The 20,602-nt window shown below is 34.6% G+C and overlaps 1 protein-coding gene across 9 annotated transcripts in view; it reads left to right on the forward strand.

Moving 5' to 3' along the window:
* The window catches only part of CACNA2D1 (calcium voltage-gated channel auxiliary subunit alpha2delta 1), a 509,235-nt gene that overhangs the window by 400,839 nt on the left and 87,794 nt on the right, over positions 1 to 20,602 (forward strand). For all 9 annotated transcript variants that reach the window (XR_009208968.1, XR_009208970.1, XM_058425275.1 and 6 more), the window contains 2 exons: positions 4,919 to 5,077; positions 10,486 to 10,590. Coding sequence is in view for 7 of the 9 variants with exons in the window: in XM_058425275.1 (XP_058281258.1) it covers positions 4,919 to 5,077; positions 10,486 to 10,590 (264 nt within the window). In the remaining 2 variants the exon portion in view is untranslated. The remainder of the gene's footprint in view (positions 1 to 4,918; positions 5,078 to 10,485; positions 10,591 to 20,602) is intronic.

A 20,602-nucleotide genomic window follows, 5' to 3' on the forward strand; every position in this document is an offset into this window, starting at 1 on the left:
CAATTCATCTACTTATAAATCTATAGCTTATTGATTAACATTTTACACTGACTTCTAATTTACATAGCTTGATTATTGATCAACATTTTACACTGGCTTCTAATTTTCTTAAAGTCTACATCCAAGGAGTTTAAACATTTATCCATTATCCATTTATTCAGTAAATATTTATAGCATGTCTATTACATGCTAAGTACAGAAAATGCAGTGGTGGTGTGGACATATTCTCTGGCCATGTGGGCTAATAATCCAATAGAGGGGTCTATTTATTAAGCTAGGATACAGAGAAATATGATAGTATAACTGGTGCTCTGTAAAAAAGAGATAGATTTAAGAGAGCTTAGTACTGGGTGATTTAATGTAGTCAGGGAAGGTCATGAAAACTTTCATGAGGACTGAGTGAAGAAGGGAGAAAAAGTATAGTAAGCAGAGGAACAGTATATATAGTGGGAAAAAGTGTTTTTGGCAGAAGGAACAAGAGATGTGGAAGGGCAAAGAAAGAATAACCCAATGCTAGAGTAGAAATACAAACCCTCCAGGATTTTTACCCCAGATGCCCATGTTAACACATGTGCCTTCTATCTAAACTGGCTAACAGAAATTGTTCTCAGCAGGTCTAATGAGTGACCTACTTAGTTGAATTTTCTGGGATTGGAAAAGGAATCAATATGATGTTAGTTTGGATTTCTGACTCTGTCATGTTAAATACACACTTTTACAAGAAGTATTTTCTTAATAGATGACAAAATCAGAGCTCCTTCAATCTCTTTTCACTCGCCATATACCATTTGTAATATATTTACTATCACACTTTTGCTCTAAGGTTTTTAATATATGGTTTTAAATTAGTATGTAGGCACATGTTATCAAAGACTGCTACTTCAGCCCATGAAAATTAACCTATTTTTAAAATATACATAATACGATATAAGCTGATGAGTCTAAGATATCTGTGAAATATAGTCTTATCTGATTGTAAACTTTCAAATTTCTCATCACTTTCCTAGGAGAGTAAGATTTGCTATAGGGAGTTACACTTTGTAAGTTATTCCTTTCTGTACATTATTTATGAGTTTTATTATGAGTGCAATTGTAGTAATTCTGTTATACACTACTGAATATGTATTTAATGAATTGAATTTACATTTAATCAGTTTGTGTTAAAGTGACCTAATGAGATGCTTCACTTTTCTGTGTTAAAAGCAGGTCAAGGCCAACTGAAAGACTCTGAGCAATACATTATTCAGTGCTCAATTTCTGCGTAACTTGTACCTTTATGGTGATTCATGGTTTAAATAAGTCAGTTAATAACATTTCCTGTAACCATTTGTAATAATTCTCTAAGGTCACTTTACTATTAATATATTGGCAAACTGTATTTTTACTTACCAATACAGGGGAGTCCTAACATTTATTTGTTTTGAAAATGGAACATGTAGAATAAGCTTGCATCCAATAACCAAAGAATAGAAGAGTGATAAAAGAGGCAGTGGGACTGGTCATTTGGACCTGAAGATACTCAGTTTTCAATATTTGAATTTATAGAAAACAGTAAATAAATATACTGGAACTTTATTCTCACACTGGTGATATTCATGAAAGTCGTGTTCAAAATAAACATGAAAAAGGACTCACTGTCTGTGCAGGACATTGTACTTCTTGTTTTCTCTTCTCTCTAAGCCTGCCTTCTCCTCTCATTGTCCTGATCATCTTGCCTCCTTGTTAAAGGAGACAAATGCCATAGACAGTAACTATCATCATCCAAATCCACATACCACCTGGCTCGGTCAGCTTCCACTCTTCTTTCCTAGAATAATGAAGTCGATGTGCATTTTCCTAAAGGGCTATTCCTCTGTGTGTCACGCGGATCCATCTGTCCCTACCTTTCCATGAACTTTATTTTTTACCTCTCTTCTATTTCCTGCATCTTTTTCTTCCTTCTCTCTTTAATACCAGTCTTCTTAGCTCGAGTGACCCCTAGCTTTAAAGTAGACTTTTCTTGACCCTCAGTCTACCCTACAGATGCCACCCGGTTTTCCTGCTCTGCATCCAGCCAAGGCACTTTGAAGATTTGCCTGCATTCAGATGCTCCTGCTGTCCATTGGTTCTGCCCTCCCCACCCCCCAACCCAAGGCTGCCTACATAATGTGGATGAGTTCACTGGGCATTTTTTGTTTGTTTTGTTTTGTTTTTCTGAGACAGAGTTTCGCTCTTGTTGCCCAGGCTGGAGTGCAATGGCGTGGTCTTGGCTCACCGCAACCTCCGCCTCCCGGGTTCAAGTGATTCTCCTGCCTCAGCCTCACGAGTAGCTGGGATTACAGGCATGCACCACCACGCCCGGCTAATTTTGTATTTTTTAGTAGAGATGGGGTTTCTCCATGTTGGTCAGGCTGGTCTCAAACTCCCGACCTCAGGTGATCCACCCGCCTTGTCCTCCCAAAATGCTGGGATTACTGGTGTGAGCCACTGTGCCCGGCCCTACTGGGCAGTTTTAAGTCCCCATCTTCTCTGTCACCACACAGTATCTTCCTTTTGACACATTTTTCTCTCATCCAAAACAGTCCAATCTCCTGATTTCTCTCCTGTCTCCATGGAAACTTGCTCTTACTTAGTTTTCTCAGGTACTCCTATTCTACTCTACTTTTTGTTTTGTTTTGTTTTCGTATGGCTTTAAACCAATTTCTTTTTCCTGAAGCCTTCTGGTTTTTTTAAAATAAATTATTTAGCCAAGACTTCTTTTGAGCCTCATGCTTTAAATGTTATCATTTCTTAACATGTTCACTTGCATATCTTACATCTATTGAAACCTCACCCTAAATTGAACTCTGTGCTTCTCTTCTCTATTCCTCAATTATCCCTGAACCAGTCATCCCTCCAGTCCTCTATCCTTCCAGATGCCCGTGTCAGAAACCTGGCGGTTATTCAAGATACCGCTCTGTTATGCATCCTCCTGCTAAATCCACCACCAAGTCCTATTTGATTCTTTCTCAGAAATACCTCCTGAATTCTTCCCTTTCTAACCATCTCCACAAATAACAAAAGCACTATGTATTTTCAGCTAGGTTACTGCAAAGCCTTCTAATTACTCTCCCTCCTTTATATTGTGCTCATCTCAAGTCCATTTTCCACACAGCAGCTAGGATGCACTCTTAAAATTCTAGATTCAATTATTTTACGTTTGGCTTAAGATCTTCCAGTGACTTTCCATTTCACAGAAAATAAAATCATCTTCAGCATTTCCATTAGACTCCACATGATCTAGCCCTTGCCTCCCTCTCTGAACTCATTTTATGTCTTTTGTCCTCCTATGAGACCGAGCTAAACTCACTCTCTTTATGTTTTCTTAAAAAGGCTTCTTTTGTTTCCATGTAAGGGCCTTTGCACATGTTGTTCTGTTTGCTTGGAATGTTCTTCCTTTGTGCTCTGCACTGGAACATTTCTCTGGAATCACAGGAAATGCTGTTTCTTAGGAGAATTTTCTTTCAAATGTTTGCAGTCCAAATTAGAAATGCCTCTCCTGATATTGTCTCCTAGAGCATAATATTATATTGCTTTATAGAGTGAATCATAATTTATTATACTATATTGAGAGGCAATGCAGGATGAGTTTTTTCATAGATAAAATGGGGATAATAATGTTTATCTTGCAGAGCATTTGCAAAGATGAAATGATTTACATTTGTAGAATAGTAAATGCAGCACATGGTAGACACTATATAACTTTATATATTTATGGTATTTTTGTGTGTGCAAATAATTATGTCTGAAAGCATGAAACTACTACCTGTCATGATTCTTGGCATATAATAGGCTGCTAGTAAATATTTGCTTAATAAATTGATGAATTGTGCAATGTAACTTATAATTACGTTCAGTGATCTTCAGAGAAAAAAATGATGAATTATATTTGCAAGAATATGTAATAACTTGTGACCCACTCATTAAAATAAGTATATGTTTTTGATCTGAAAATATCTTTAACATTTTATCTGGCCAGTCCCTTTTTTCTGGCAAATATGCTTTTTTTTATTATTCCCATTTTGCAGATGTGACAGTCTAGGTGCCAAGAGCCTGAAGAACTTTCACAAATTATGGAGTTAATAAATGATTGGATGACTCCACTCATCCTATTATCCTGGATTTTGTTGCAGCATTCCTATTGTTCTTTCTTTTTGGAAATATCCAGAGAACGATGTGAATATTTTTTATGGGGTTGACAAAGTTACTTTGATGATCGTTCTTAAATTTTCCATTTTGGGCAGTTATCATTGGAGTTGATGTTTTCTCTCCCACAGCCTCTGTGCTGTTCAGGGCTCCATCGCCTTGCCTCCACGGTTCCCCTGGCACTCTTTAGTAACCTCTAAAGTGATATTTCTAAAAGGCTACCAGTTGTTCTTGATTCAGATTGCTTTGCTCTGTTAGCCTCCATAGAAAGACAGTACCATCAAATTTCAAAATGACAAAACATTGATTCATGTTATTCGGTGTATTACTTTTCCAACCAGTCTTTCCTAATAAGAGGCAATGAAAATATTTAACATGTCCCCACAACTGGGGCAGGCATCCCATATCATTTCTGGATTCTGCATATATTTTATTGCTTTGGATTATTTTTTCTACATGCTCATTAAATTTGAGAACTAGAAGGGATGTAATATAATTTAATTCTCAAATTTATAAGCAGGGAAACCAGGCTTCGGGAATATAAGCAGCAGACTCAGTGTTCCAGTATGGGTTGGTAGCTCAGATGAAAATTGCCATTTGTTTCTTATTGCAGCTTTGTTACCAGCCTACTCACTTTTCCATTTGAGAGAGTAAGCAATGCAATACCGTTTAGGAGTATCAAACACAAATTCTATGAAGACTATATGGTTGATTTTAATGTTCATTTATATATTTACTTTTTAATCTTTTGCAGTTTAACAGCAATGCTCAGGATGTCAGCTGTTTTCAGCACCTTGTCCAAGCAAATGTAAGAAATAAGAAAGTGTTGAAAGATGCGGTGAATAATATCACAGCCAAAGGAATTACAGATTATAAGAAGGGCTTTAGTTTTGCTTTTGAACAGCTGCTTAATGTAAGTATCATGCTATGTCTTTCTTTGTTGTTGTTCAATTGTATTATCTGAATTTCAATATTCTGATAGTTACTACTCTCTGGGGTTAGATAGTGCTGTTTTTCATTTATTTAAAATACAGATGTGTGCAGGCAGAAGAAACCTTTGAACTAGTTTTATCTTTGAATTTAAAATTCAAAAGGTATCTAAAATGTAGATTTTTAAGTTTTTGATCTTTTATTTTTTTCAATCTATGTTTTAAAAAAATTCATAAGGAAATAGTTTAATTTAATTTTGAATAAGCACTTGAGACTTAATTGGCCTATATAGAATATCATTAGTTTTTCTTATCTCAATCACTACATATTTATCTGTAACCTTGCACGTTCAATCATCAAATGGTTACTGAGAACATTTTAGTTTTAAACATCTAGTTTGGGTCTTTAAGTTGTTCCTAAAATGTACAGAAAGTTCCAAACGGTAGACATTAAGATGAACAGAAATGCAACTCCCGGAGCAGGAATTCTTTCTGAATGAGGATTCCCCACAGTCACTCATCAGTGTCTTGACTGTGAGATACTGGCATGCTTATTGCCCCATGTTATAGCATGTGTCTTTTTTTTTTGAAATGGAGTTTCACTCTTGTCACCCAGGCTGGAGTGCAGTGGCACGATCTCGGCTCACTGCAACCTCCGCCTCCTGGGTGCAAGCGATTTTCCTGCCTCAGCCTCCCAAGTAGCTGGGATTACAGGCATCCGCCACCATGCCCAGCTAATTTTTGTATTTTTAGTAGAGATGGGGTTTCACCATGTTGGCCAAGCTGGTGTTGAACTTCTGACTCCAGGTGATCCACCTGCCTTGGCCTCCCAAAGTGCTGGGATTACAGGCATGAGCTACCGCTTCCAGCCTTATAGTGTGTGTCTTATACTGTGGACTAGTGTTTTTAGATTGCCTTGCCCTCTATTTCACTTTGAGTTACTTAAAAGCAGGGACCATTGTTCAATTATTTTATTTCTTACTAGGCAATATTATTATCATATTTGAGAGTGGGAACCTTACTTCTCTGCACCTTGGTTTCCACTTGTATGCATTAGAGGTCACTATAACCTGTACCTCAGGGAATTGTGCATAAGATTGTCAACGGAACCTGGCATGTAGCAAACCACCCGCAGGTGTAGGTTGCTGGGTGGTATTGGAGTCATGGTCATTATTGCTGTAATTACTAGCCCACGTCTGGTAAAAAGATCATAATGTCTGTTAATATTTGCTGAATCACTGAATGAACTCTTACATTTGGTCTTTATGCAAATATGAGTTTGTTGTTCCTGAGTGAATATTCTAAATAGTTTTTCAGATATCCAATTGGGTGGTTCATTTATTCATTCAGCCAATATTTATTGAATGCATCACCATTTCCTGTCATAGTGGTGGTGCTGGAATTATAGAAGTCAACAGGACCAGCTGCTCTCAGAAGGCCTGGCATAATGTGCTAAATCATCATCCATAGAACAGTGTGCAAGTGCCATTACAGGGTATTTAGCGTCTTCCCTGGGACAGCACAGAGGATGGGCCCAGCTCCTCAAAGGAGGTCAGGAAAGTGTGGCATTTCCGTGAAAATGAGATTTTGAAGAATGATTAGAACTTAGGTAGGTAGAGGAAGGGAAAATTGTTTCAGAAAAAGGAGCACATTGTAGACAAATCACAGAAGTGTGACACAACATAGCACAGTAAAAAATTGCAGATGGCTGGCATAGTTAGGACATGAGCAATATAGGAACTTGATGGAAATGGAAAGGCCATGAGGTATCAGTTAAGGCAGTGTTTAGGGGCAAAGGAAAACTTTATAGTATGGCCTTGGAGTGTTCTAAGTTAAGGAAGGTATTGTAGAGATTCTGGTGTGGGAATAAAAGTGAGGAGCTATTAAGGAGCATGGCATGGGAACTTATTAAGTGGTGTGGGCTGGGTTGCAGAGTGAGAGGGGCTTAGGTGACTCTACATTCTGTGAACTGAACTAGTAAGTAGATGATTGCACAGGAACACACACAGAGGAAATGTGAGGGTAGAAATAGCTCAGTTTCAGATATGTTGAATTTGAGGTCATGTTATTTAATAGACACCCTTGGATTAAGAAGACAGAGATGTGCAGCCCTGCTATTTTCTAGGGAAATAATGTGTAGTGAAATGCATATGTCTGTTAAATGTTGTATGTTCATTAATAAAAATTAAAAGCTCAAAACTACGAAATTGTAATTAACCATTAGATTAAGATGTATTCTTCCTCTAGTAAAGGAATATGGTTGTTTTTGATAAAAATTATTTTTTTCTTAAGTCAATAATTGAGTTTCCTTGATCTTGGCATTTTAATTATTCTTCTTAGTATTTTTTTTCCCTCACTTCATTGCCTCCTGTTTAGGTTTCAGTTGTGAAATGATCAGGAGTTTCAAGTGTAAAGTACAATTTCAGAGGCAGCCTCACTAGAGAGGCCACATTAACTTCCAGATTTATTACTAGTTGCTGATAAAATATGATTTAACTCCTATTGGCCTCTCCTGCTGCCTTTATAACTGCTACAATTGTAATGATTTTTAAAATATGGTCCCAGTTGTTCCCTAAGTAAGTCTAATATGTTTTGCTTTCCATACATCCCATATATATATTGAAATTCTTTATGTTAAAATAATTTGAAGCATATTTTGTTTTCTTTCAAACACTTCCAGTCATCTTATTGCTCAAATGCCATTCTGTTTGTTTTTTTTTTTTTTTTTTTTGTCCTTGCAGCATTTACCTTTAAAATCACTGAAGCAAGTATTAAATAGAATTAGACATATCAGTCCCAAAGTGAAACTTACATTTAGATTTGAATTAATCTTCAGGTACCATTTCATAAAATATTACCATATATATGCACTTTTCAAAAAAAATTTATATAGAGTGTATATATGATAGATGCTGTGCTATATACTGGCACACAGAAATACAGCAAAGTACCATATTAAAGTAAGTTACCAACTCTACTAATTGTAATTTTATCGAAATAATCTTTTTTTTGGCTTAATTTGTTCAAAGCCACTTAATTGTTGTCGCTGTGTGATTCTTTAGATAATTGCAAATGCATGGAAGATTTGCTATTATGTACTTAGCTCCACCACAAGTCCTGAGAGGCTACTCCTAGGAAAAATCATGTTGAAGGCAAAACAAGTTCTTTATTTTCCCCATATTCCTTCTTTTGTGTATGCCCTAACATCTGTCTCTCTTGGGAAATGTTGTTATAATTTTATTTACATAAATATACAAATGATCAGCAAGACCTAATGTGTTGATTTACACTGATATTTGCATCCAATAATAGTACTTTCAGTACTTCAAAAACAAAACCATGTCCTATGGTTTTGTTTAACATTTTTACAGGATAGTTTTTTAGGTACGTATTATTTTGACTATTTTACACATGCAGATAAAAAAAGACAAATCACCAGAGAAACTAATTTTAGTTAAGGGATTTGAGGCACGTTTCACAAAAGTATTTTGATGATAAAATATGCAACTTTTTGTGTAGTCAGATTTTCAGATAGGTTACCTTCAAAGATAAGAGCCATGCTTGAAAGTGACAAATTATATTAGTTAATACTTGTGCTTTCACAATGCTTGATTAAAAGCTTTTACTGCCATTGTTCTAATGGCTGAGTCAATGGAATGAGATGACCTGAAACAGGATCTTTTCATTAATAAAGAAAAATGTTGAATTTATTTTTTCACATCAGAAAATGGGTTTTATCTTCTTTGAAAAAATAAGGTACAGCATGGACCTTCAATGACTTAGAACACTAAAAAAAATTAATTTTTAAAAAATATTAGTCATAGGCCGGGCGTGGTGGCTCACGCCTGTAATCCCAGCACTTTGGGAGGCCGAGGCGGGCGGATCACGAGGTCAGGAGATTGAGACCATCCTGGCTAATGCGGTGAAACCCCGTCTCTACAGGTGAGGCAGGGAATGGTGGAATCCGGAGGCAGATTGCAGTGACCCAAGTCTGCCATTGCACTCAAGTGACGAAGGAGAGCCGCCAAATAGTCATTTAAAAGCCAGGGCTGTGCCATGCTGTACAATATGGTAACAACAATCACAGGTGGCTGGTGAGCACTTGAAAGGTGGCTGGTCTGAAATGATATGTTGTGTAAGTATAAAATGCATACTGAAGTTTGAAGACTTATGGAAGAAAAAGCTGTATAACATCTCAATATTGATTGATATACAATATTCATATTGATTAATATTTTGACTAGGTTAAAGAAAATATATTATTAGGATTAATGTCAGATATTTCTTATTACTTCCCTTAGAGTAGTTATTAGAAAATTTAAAGTTCCATATTAGGCTCATGTTATATTTCTTTTGGACAGCACTGAACCTAGGGTTGACATTTTCAAAGAAGCTGAGCATTCATAAATTAGTGTGATCTTTTATTCTCAGCATTTAAAGCAAACACATTTCACAACAGTAGAAAAGTTAAGATAATAATCTCAGACCTCGGAGAAGTCCAGCTTTCTAAATTAATTGTTCATTTTAATGGCCCTTTGGTGCTAATCCATCATTCTCCCATATCTAACTCTTTTGGAGACCTTAAAGTGTAAGAAGATTTACCATGGACTTGAGTCTTTCAGGATTAGAATATGTGTGGTTGGTTGAGAGAGGATAAGAGGACATCCTGGGAATAGGTATCAGCATTTACAAAGGAACAAAAGAGCATTGCATTTTAGGTGATCAGTGTTAGGATTTGTGATTTCAAACATGTAAATGAATAAAGTAGAATGAATAAAGAGGGAAGAAAACACTTATTTGGAAGTGGATTGAAGATACACATTTTAAATTAATGTTATTTTTTGTTTATACTATAAAATCATATGTGCATACAATTGACATAAGCATTTATTAAAAAGCTCACTTTTTAATAAACTACTGAGATTTTATTATGTGCTAGGCAGTCTTCTAGGGAGAGACAAAGAAGTCTTTGAGCAAAAAAGACAAAACTTCCTTTCTTCATGTAGCTTACATTCTGTTGGGGGATACCAACAATAAACAAACAAGAAAATAAAATATGTATATACAAGAAAGTAAAATGCTATGAAGAAACATACTATCTGGGAGGCAGACTGCAATTTAAAACATAGTTGTGAGTAATCACCTCATGGTAAAGTGGCGTATGATCAAAGACTGAAGGAAGTGAGATAGACCTATGGTTATCTGGGTGGTGAGGGGAAGGCCTGGTGAAGGGGGTGGGCCTGGGTTCTAGGAACCAGTTCTTAGAATATATTTTGTGAGCAGATATTTCATTAATTACTTGCAACCTGCTCATGCTCTTTCCATATAGCTTTATTTTCTCTTTTATTGTGAATGATATGCATATTGTTTTGTTTGGTTTTGTTTTTAACAGTATAATGTTTCCAGAGCAAACTGCAATAAGATTATTATGCTATTCACGGATGGAGGAGAAGAGAGAGCCCAGGAGATATTTACCAAATACAATAAAGATAAAAAAGTGAGTGTAATTTTATAATATTTAAATTTTAATAATCATCTAGGTGGTTTTTAAAGAGATAGTGGGTAGTGGTTGTGAGGGGAGAATTTTTGGTTTAAAACCTGAGTGTGCCAATTATAAAGCCATATGAATCATAGATTATAAACTAATAGGTGAATTAGAGAGCTGTTAAATATAATATTTATATCATGTTCACAAGTAACTCATTCCTAATGTTAATAAAATATATGTATGCATCCTATTGTATTCTTATGCATAGATTGTAAATAAAATGTTATTAAGATAGAGAAATCAAAGGAATAGTAAAATAGGAAAAATTTTAAACTTTAAGGTTTATTGGATAAAATTTATTATATTATTTAATTATTAAAGATTGCAGTAATACTCAGATTTCCTAAATACTCAAAAAATGTCTAAGTATTGTTTTGTAAATTTACAAAAAGGCACTTTACAACAGCAAAAACTACATCCTCATTTGAAAACTGATTCCTTTCAAGAAAAGATGAAGACAAATCCTTTTATAGGTATAATGTATTAAAAGAAAGCATTTCATAAGCAAATGAAGACTGTGAAGATTAGTGTTTGCAGTTGGAATATATTTGAATGTATGTTTTACTGTAAGGGAAGAGTATTACAGAGAGGGACCTCATTGAACCTGATACTGTGGAGGAATATCAGCTTCAATCAAAACTCTAACTGCCTTCTCTAGCAGTCCTATTATCAGCTTATTTCAATTTTCTGACCAACACTCCACATTTTGTAAGAGTACTGTGATTCTCAACCTGGTTTCCTAAAATGCTAATGATTCATTTAAAAAATAATGAGAAATTATAAACTCTTTCTGGAGCTTCAAAAATTTCTACAAAAATTATATATAAGAAGACTCCGCAGGGTAAAATGCCCATTCACTTTGCTTCTGATTGGAATTTTCACCATTGTGAAAGGTCTGGTTATTACTAGCTCTAACGGATTGTTTTATATGTGCTTGAGGAACACACATGGATTGGGTGTTGAAAAGCGAGACAAAAATGAATATGTTCAGATGGTTTGGTGACAAAATATTGTGAATAATGGGGAACAGTTTGATGAAAATTTTTGGAACACTTTAACATACTCTAGGTGCTAAAATTTTTGGCCCATGAGTATTTGAAAATGATCAAAAGACTGAAATAATACACATATAATTTCAAATTAATTAAACTCTTTGCTTACTGCATGTACTACAGTGTCACACAGTTTAATGTAAGGTTTAAGGGTATATCTTTTGGTTTTTGTTTAGCATCTGGTGATTTTAATAGTATAGAGGAACCACTTTTGAAAAGTTGATAAATGAACTGAGCTGTTAATAGATTGTGAATATTTTCAAGTGATAACTAGGTTCTACGAATATTTCTTTCAAAGAAATCATCAGAAAAATGAATGGGAATATGCAGATGCATTAACTAATATATTATTTGCATATCTTTATTTAATAACTCTTACCCATTAATCAAAATTCAGGGTAATCCTCACCACCTGGAAGATGTCCCTGAACCTCCTTGCCACTGTAGGCTCCTTTAGATGCTTGGCCTCTGATCACATAGCACACTGTGCAAAGCCATCCATATACATATCCCTCACTCTATGCTCTACCCATGGCATCTCTTCTCTGTTCCTCTCTGGATTAAAAAAAAAAATTCTACAATATTGGGACTGTGTCCTGTTTAACTGTGAACTTTAGGCATGCAGCCCAGAGCACAGATCCAATGATGGTTCCTAATACATCACAACAAATAAATGGAGAATACGTAACAGAGGTTGGAAGCATGAGTGCTGTTACAGGACAGATTTACAATTATAAAATATAACTGGGGGCAAGGAATATGCTGCTTTCACATATTTTAAATAATGTAGCATTTCCTTATTTTGAAGAACTCAAATGTAACAAAAGTTTAACCCAAAATTCAACTCTGCTAATATAAAATGTACTATCTCAAAAATTTACAAATTAATCTTACTCTGATAATTGAAAGAGACTTTTTAGCATCTTATAATTTGTCATAATTTTAAGCATATTATTTTGTGATAGAGGTATGTAAGTGCAAGCCACTGCTTGTATCATTTTAATAGGTATTAAGTGTAAATAAATCCTTTTTTTCTTTCATTATGAATTCATCCAAAGCAACCACTAGGAATCTTGTTCACCTCTACATACTTTATTTCAAAAAGGAAAAGTTTTTGACTCAAAGATGGCAATGAATTTTACATTCTGTATTCAAATTTGTGCATAAGATATATCTGATTTTAAAAGAGTATAAAGGTTTTTTCAGGTAGACTTAAGTAAAAGAATATAAATAAAAACAAGTTGCTTTCATGTAAATTCAGAAATGTGGTATTTTTTTTTCCTGTTTCAGAATTCTCTATACATCCAGGATTAACACAGTGTCTTGGAGGCATATCATTAATTTGATCTTTTTCTTTTTTTAAAACACACAAGGTTTTATGTTATAAGGAAAGCAAATGTATTCCATCCACTATTTTCACAAATTGTTCAGTTGGTTGAATCAGTGAAGAATTTACGGGTTTAAAGCTTCTTTTCTATGTATCGATCCTAAAAATGTCCAATCTAAATATCATTATCTTGAAATACAGCTTCTCATTCCAGTCACCTTTTACAGGAGCTCAACTTTTTAAACAAAGGTTGCGTTTCATGACAGGATAAACCACATGATAAAAGATTCATATCACATGTACTTTTATAAAACTAATAAATCAAGTTCTATTCAACTTCAACAGTCCTGCTCTTTTTACTGCTAACATATTGATGCTCTGTTTTAAGGACACACACATTTTTCCTGAAAACATATAACCTTTATTAATGCCAAGGCAATTTTGAAAATTAAGTAGTTAACATTCAGTTGTGGTGATGTTTCATTTAATTTTGTCTCTATCTAACATAAAAATTAAAATGTTCTTGGAACTGCATATTATATTGTTTGTTTTTCTAACTTCAGAGGCTATAACAAAGTTCTGTGATACACAGTAATACATATATAAAAGCCTGCATATATATATATCTCCACACATATTTATATCTGTTTCAAATGGATATCCCCTCCAGGAACAAGGAACCATGTATATAACTTTGGCATGACCTCTCTTACATAAAGTAATATGAGTAAAAGCCAACAGATGGTTGAGAAGTAAATGAGGAATGAGGAAGTAGGAATATAAATATAAGCTGTTTTTCTTTTTGAAATCATGGCAGATTTGCTAAGAAATAAAAGAGAAGAATAAGACAGTTAACTCAGGGTCAAGTTGTGCGCACACACACAGACACACACACAGGCATACCTCAAAGTTGCTGAGGGTTTGGTTCCAGATCACCAAAACCACAACAGAGTGAATATTGCAATTAAGTGAGTCACACAAATTTTTTGTTTTCCCATTGTGTATAAAAGTTATGTTTACTATATACTGTAGTCTCTTGTGTGATAGCACTTTGTCTAAAAAAAGTACATACCTTAATTAAAGAATACTCTATTCTGTAATTCACAAAATGTGTACCAAACACTAACGATCATCTAAGCTTTCAGCAAGCCTTTGTATTTTTGCTGGTGGAGGGTCTTGCCTTAATGTTGGTGGCTGCTGACTGATCAAAGTGGTGGTTGCTGAGGGTTGGATGGCTGTGGCAATTTCTTAAAATAGGACAACAATGAAGTTGGCTGCATTGACTGACTCTTCCTTTCATAAAAGATTTCTCTGTAGTATGCAGTGCTGTTTGATAGCATTTTACCCACACAGAACTTTTAAGACTTGGAGTCAGTTCTCTCAAACCCTGGCACTGCTTTATCAAATAAGTTCATCTAATATTCTATATCCTTTGGGTCACTTGAACAATGTTCACAGCATCTTCACCAGGAGTAGATTCCATCTCAAGAAACCACTTTCTTTGCTCATCCATAAGAAGTAACTCCTCATTTGTTCAAGTTTTATCATGAGATTGTAGCAATTCAGTCCCATCTTCAGTGTCCACTTCTAGTTCTCTTGCTGTTTCCACCACATCCACATCTGCTGTTACATCCCCCACTGAATGCTAGAACCCCTCAAAGCCATCCACAAGATAATGTTGATATTTTTGTCTTTTCCCATGAATCACGAATGTTTGTAATGGTATATAGAATTGTGGATCTTTCTAGAAGGTTTTCAGTTTGGTTTTCCCAGATCAGTAAGAGGAATCACAATTTATAGCAGCTGTAGTCTTACCAAATGTGTTTCTTAAATAATTAATAAGACTTGAAAGTCCCAATTAGTTCTTGATCCATGTGCTACAAAATGCAAGTTGTGTTAGCAGGCATGAAAACACATTAATCTCCTTGTAAATCTCCATCAGAGCTCTCGGGTGACTATATACATTGTCAGTGAACAGTAATATTTTTTTCTAACATATGTTTCAATAGTGGGCTCAAAATATTCAGTAAACCGTGCTGTAAACAGACATGCTGTCATCCAGGCTTTGTTGGTTCATTTACAGAGCATAAGCAGAGTAGATTTAGCATAATTCTTATGGAGCCTGAGATTTTTGGAATGGTAAAAGAGCACTGGCTTCCACTTAAAGTCACCAAGTGCATTAGCTACTAACAAGAAAGTCAGCCTGTCCTTTGAAGCTTTGAAGCAGGCAATAACTTCTCCTCTTTAGCTATGAAAGTCCTAGATAACATTGTCTTCAAATACAAGGCTGTTTTCTCTACATTGAAAATCTGTCGTTTATTATAGTTGCCTTCACCAGTGATCTTAGCTACATCTTCTGGATAACTTGCTGCAGCTTCTACATCAGCACTTGCTGCTTCACCTTGCACTTTTATGTTATAGAGATGCCTTTTTTCCTTACACCTCATGAGCCAACCTCTGCCAGCTCCAGGGACCACTGATTATAACAGTATAATATCACTATATTCACTGTATCAGATATAATGATCACTATAACAGATGTAATAATAATGGAAAAGATTAAACTATTCTAAGAATTACTAAACTGTGACAGAGACATGAAGTTAGCATGTGCTGTTGGAAAAATGGCACCAGTGGACTTACTTGATACAGGGTTGCCACAAACCTTGAATCTGTAAAAAAAAAAAATGCAACAAAGAACCATGATAAAATGAGGTATACCTGTGCACACATATGATTATATGCATATTATTTTACAATAGAAGACCTTATACATTATTATAGGCTAAAGATGAATGAAAGGATACTCAGATGAGGAAAGCTTACAGATACAAAACTGAGAAAGGCTATTTGATAGAGATCTTGAAAAGAGGAGGGATTGAGAGAGAGAGACGGAACACGTTTCTGAATTTGACAAGTAGGTATTAATTTCTGGAAACATTGCTGTCCCACATTTCATATGCACTCTGAAGTTAAATGACATCCCACATTTTCTAATGTGAGAAGACCATGTTAAATGAATAAAACATTCATCTTGGAATTTGAGATATTTGGGTACAGGCATGCAGTCACATTACATCATGGAAAATTGAGTATCCATCCCCTTAAGCATTTATCCTTTGCATTACAAAGAACCCAATTATACATTTTCATTATTTTTAAATGTACCATTATTATTTACTATATTCCTCTTGTGCTATCAAGAACTAGGTCTTTTTCATTCTATTTTTTTGTACCCATTAATCATCTCCACCTCCCTACAAACCCCCAGCATACCCTTCCCAGCCTCTGATAACCACTATTCTCTTCCCTATCTCCTGAAGTTCAATTATTTTGATCTTTAGATACCACAAATAAATGAGAACAAGTATTTGCATGTTCTGTATCCACTAATAATGAGTGTAAATGATAGCAGACAACAACCTTTAATTCAGTTATACTTTTGGGTATATGTATTTTATTAAAACAACGGCATTCGTGTTGTAATTGTTTATGCCAAGGACATATGTGTATGTGTAGAGTGCTTATATACATAAAATAGTGTACATATGTACATTATATATTTTTCACCATCTTCAAATATGGCTTCAAATGTGTGTGGATGAATTGAGGAACACGTTCTAACTTTATTGCCTGCTGTACACACACCCACCCTGTGTGAGTGATCTGCAGCCCCCAGATATTAATAACAAAGATAATTGTTTATTGTTATCTAAAGTTGTGCATGCAGTACTAATTCCAGAGCCACAAAATTAATGTTACATAATAAGTTTATCAACTCAGCATTTCACTTTCCACAAAAATACTATCTTTCAAATGGCCAGTGTGTAAAAATGAAATTTGATAGATTTAGTAAAATATAAATGCTCAGTACTCTTAAAAATTCTATGTTTGCATGCAGCTTTTTTAAAAAACTTTTTTTAAATAAGTTCATGTGTAACTTTAAAATATCAAAATGACAAACATGAAGAAAGAAAATACAAAAGAAAAATAAGACTAACAGAAAATAACAAAATGACAATAATAAGTTTTGTCTTATCAATAATAATTTTAAATGTAAATGAATTAAACTCCCCAATCAAAAGACACAGAGTGGCTGAATGGATGAAAAACAAAACCCCACTATATGCTGCCTATCAGAAATTCACTTTAGGTTTAAGGACACACATAGGCTGAAAGTGAAGGGATGAAAAAAGTTATTCCATGCAAATGATAACCAAAAGAGAGTATGGATAGCTGCACTTAGACAAAACAGGCTTTAAGTAAAAAAAACTGACACAAGAGACACAGAAGGATGTTATATAATAAAAGCATCAATCCAGCAAGAATATATAACAAAGATGTATGCACCCAACATCAGAACATCTAAATATATAAAGCAAACATGGACAGCACGGGGCAAATAGGCAGCAATGCAATAATACTAGAAAGCTTGAATACCTCACTTTCAGTGATGGATAGAACATCCAGACAGATGATCAATCTGGAAACAGAGGACTTGAACAACACTATAACCAAATAGACTTAAACAGATAGAGAATATTTGACCCAATAGAAATAATACACATTTTTCTCAAGTGCACATGGACCGTTCTTCAGGATAGATCATATGTTAAGTCACAACAAATTCTTAACAAATTAAGATTGAAATCATACCCAGTCTCCTTACTGACCACAGTGGAGTGAAACTAGAAATTAGCAGAAATATAATAGTCTCCTTTTGCAGATGACATGATCTAAATATGGAAGACACTAAAGAACTTCAAAAAGCTCATAAGAACAAATAAAAATTCAATAACATTGCAGGATACAACATCAACATTTGAAAAATCAGTTGTGTTTCTATACACTAACAACTAACAACCTGAAAGGAAAATGAGGAAAACAATCTCATTTACAATAGACCCAAAAAGAATACTATAGTTAGAAATCAACAAAGGAGGCAAACTTAACAAAGAAGTTTTATATACTGAAAACTAACACTGTGATGAAAGAAATTAAAGAAGACACCAATGGAAAGACGTCTCATGTTAAAGGATTGGAAGACTTGATATTGTTAAAATTTCCATAGTACCCAAAGTGATCTACAGTTTCACTGCAACCTCCATCAAAATCCCATTGGCATTTTTAATAAAAATAGAAAATAATTCTAAAATACATATAAAACTACAAAAGACCACGAAGTAGCCAAAGAAATCTTGAACAAAACGACTAAAGCTGGAGGCATCACACCTCCTAATATCAAAATGTATTACAAAGCTTCCGGTAATGAAAACAGTAGGACACTAGCATAAAGACAGACATTTAGACCTTTGGAACAGAATAGAGATCCCAGAAATAACTCATGGATATATGGCCAACTGATCCTCTATAAGGGTGCAAACAATACACAATGGTTTCCCCATTGTGCAACAAATGGTGTTGGAAAACTGAATATTGACATGCAAATAAAGATGAAATTGGATCCTTATCTGACACCATACACAAAGAACAACTCAAAATGGATTAAAATCTAAAATTTAAGACCTAAAATGTTAAAACTCCTGAAAGAGAACAGGGAGAAAGCTTCATGGCATTCATTTATTTTGGTAATGATTTCATGGATACAACACTAAAAAATAAGTAATCCAAAACTAAGTGAGACTACATCATGCTAAAACTCTTGTCCACAGAAAAGGAAACAATCAACAGAGTTATAAAGACAACTTTTGGAATTGGGAAAATATTTACAAGCCATATATTTGATAAGGGGTTAGTATACAAAATATGAAAATAACTCCTACAACTCAATAGCAAAACACCCCTAATAACCCAATTGAAAAATGAGCTAAGTACTTGATGTTTTTGGAGAAAAGACGTAGAGGTAGCCAATAGCTACATGAAAAAATGTACATTACTGGTCAGCAGGGAAATATAAATCAAAACCAAAATGAGATATCATCTCTTACCTGTCAGGATTGCTGTTATCAAAAAAACAAAAGGCAAGTGTTGGGGAGGATGTGGAGAGGGTGGAATCCTTGCACAACGTTGATGGGAAGGCAAAATTGTGCAGCACCCACGGAAAATAATATGGAGGTCCCTCAAAGAATTAAAAATATAACTACTATAGCATCCAGAAATCCTACTTCTGGATATTTATCCAAAAAAAAAAAAAAAAAAAAACAAACAACTGAAGTTAGGATCTTGAAGAGCACTTCTATATTCATTACAGCACTATTCAGAATAGAATAGCCCAGACGTGGAAACAACCTTAATGTTCCTTGACAGATGAATGGATAAAGAAAATGTGGTATATACATACAATGCAATACCACTCAGCATAAAAAAGAAGGAAATTCTCAATATGTGCAAACCTGGATGAACCTTGAAGACATTGTACCAAGTGAAATAAACCAGTCAAAAAATATTGCATGATTCCACTTACATGAGATATCAAAAATGGTCAATTTCATAGATTCGAAGAGTGAAATAGTGGTTGCCGGAAGTGGGGAGAAGGGAGAAATGGGGAGTTACTAATCAGTGGACATGAAGTTTCAGTTAAGCAAGATGAATAAGCTCCAGAGATCTGCTGTAAACGTTGTACTTAGAGTCAGCCGTAATACATTGTACATTTAAATGTGTGTTAGGATGGTAGATCTCATGTTGTGTTCTTACCATAATGTAATAAAATTTAGAAATACAGAAAAATTACAACATTTTGAAAGAAAGTTTGGTGAGCTTAAAAAAAACCTAACTCTTTGTTTTCCCCCAAGCCTCTTGTTTAATACTAATGTGGCTGCAGAATGCTTCATTTACATTCATATTTCATCTAGATGAATCAGAAATCTTTCAAAGCAATCCAGGTAGGCCTGAAGAGGTACAACTGGAGAGCTGATGAACGAGGCTGCAGGAGATACACAGCATAATTTAATGAGGCCAAAAGGTTTGAGAATTAGAACAAAATGTTTGAGTTCTTCTGTGGAATGTACTACTCTTGGGAATTAATCTACCTGATTATAGATAGGTATAGCTTTAAAACGGAATCCATGTTAATCTCCTCACACAGCTGTTCCAAATTAAAATACATTTGCTTTATAATCTTTACCTGCAGCATTGCCATTCCTTAGGGCTCACCCATGTTCATGAGACCTCCTTAAAAATAGTGCCAAAACTGAAATGAACTCTATCACATAGTCCAAACAAATGAATAAAGGAAAGTAAAACCAGACACAGAGTTGAAAGATAATTTCCAGGGCTAGCAAAATTAAAAATATTTTATTTTCCATAGAATAGCCAAGGGACTGCTTAGCAATACGTACTTAAGATTGCCTAGCCAGTTAGGAAATAGTTCTCTGATTCTTACCTTAATTCTCAGAATTAATTTAAAAAATGAAAAAACATTCAAATTAATAAAAATTTCAAAATAACTAGTAAATTGAGAACAAATGAGAAAAAAGCATATGATAGATTTGAAATACTTTCAAAATAAAGAATGCACATCTAAAGTTATAATCACTTGACAATAAATCTATTTTTGACAATGCATTATTCTTAACGCACTTATTTTAAAGAATTTGCTTTAAAAAATTATTGAGAAAGTCTT

Source organism: Hylobates moloch, unplaced genomic scaffold, assembly GCF_009828535.3.
Source record: "Hylobates moloch isolate HMO894 unplaced genomic scaffold, HMol_V3 SCAFFOLD_1, whole genome shotgun sequence".
Classification (NCBI taxonomy): Eukaryota; Metazoa; Chordata; class Mammalia; order Primates; family Hylobatidae; genus Hylobates; species Hylobates moloch.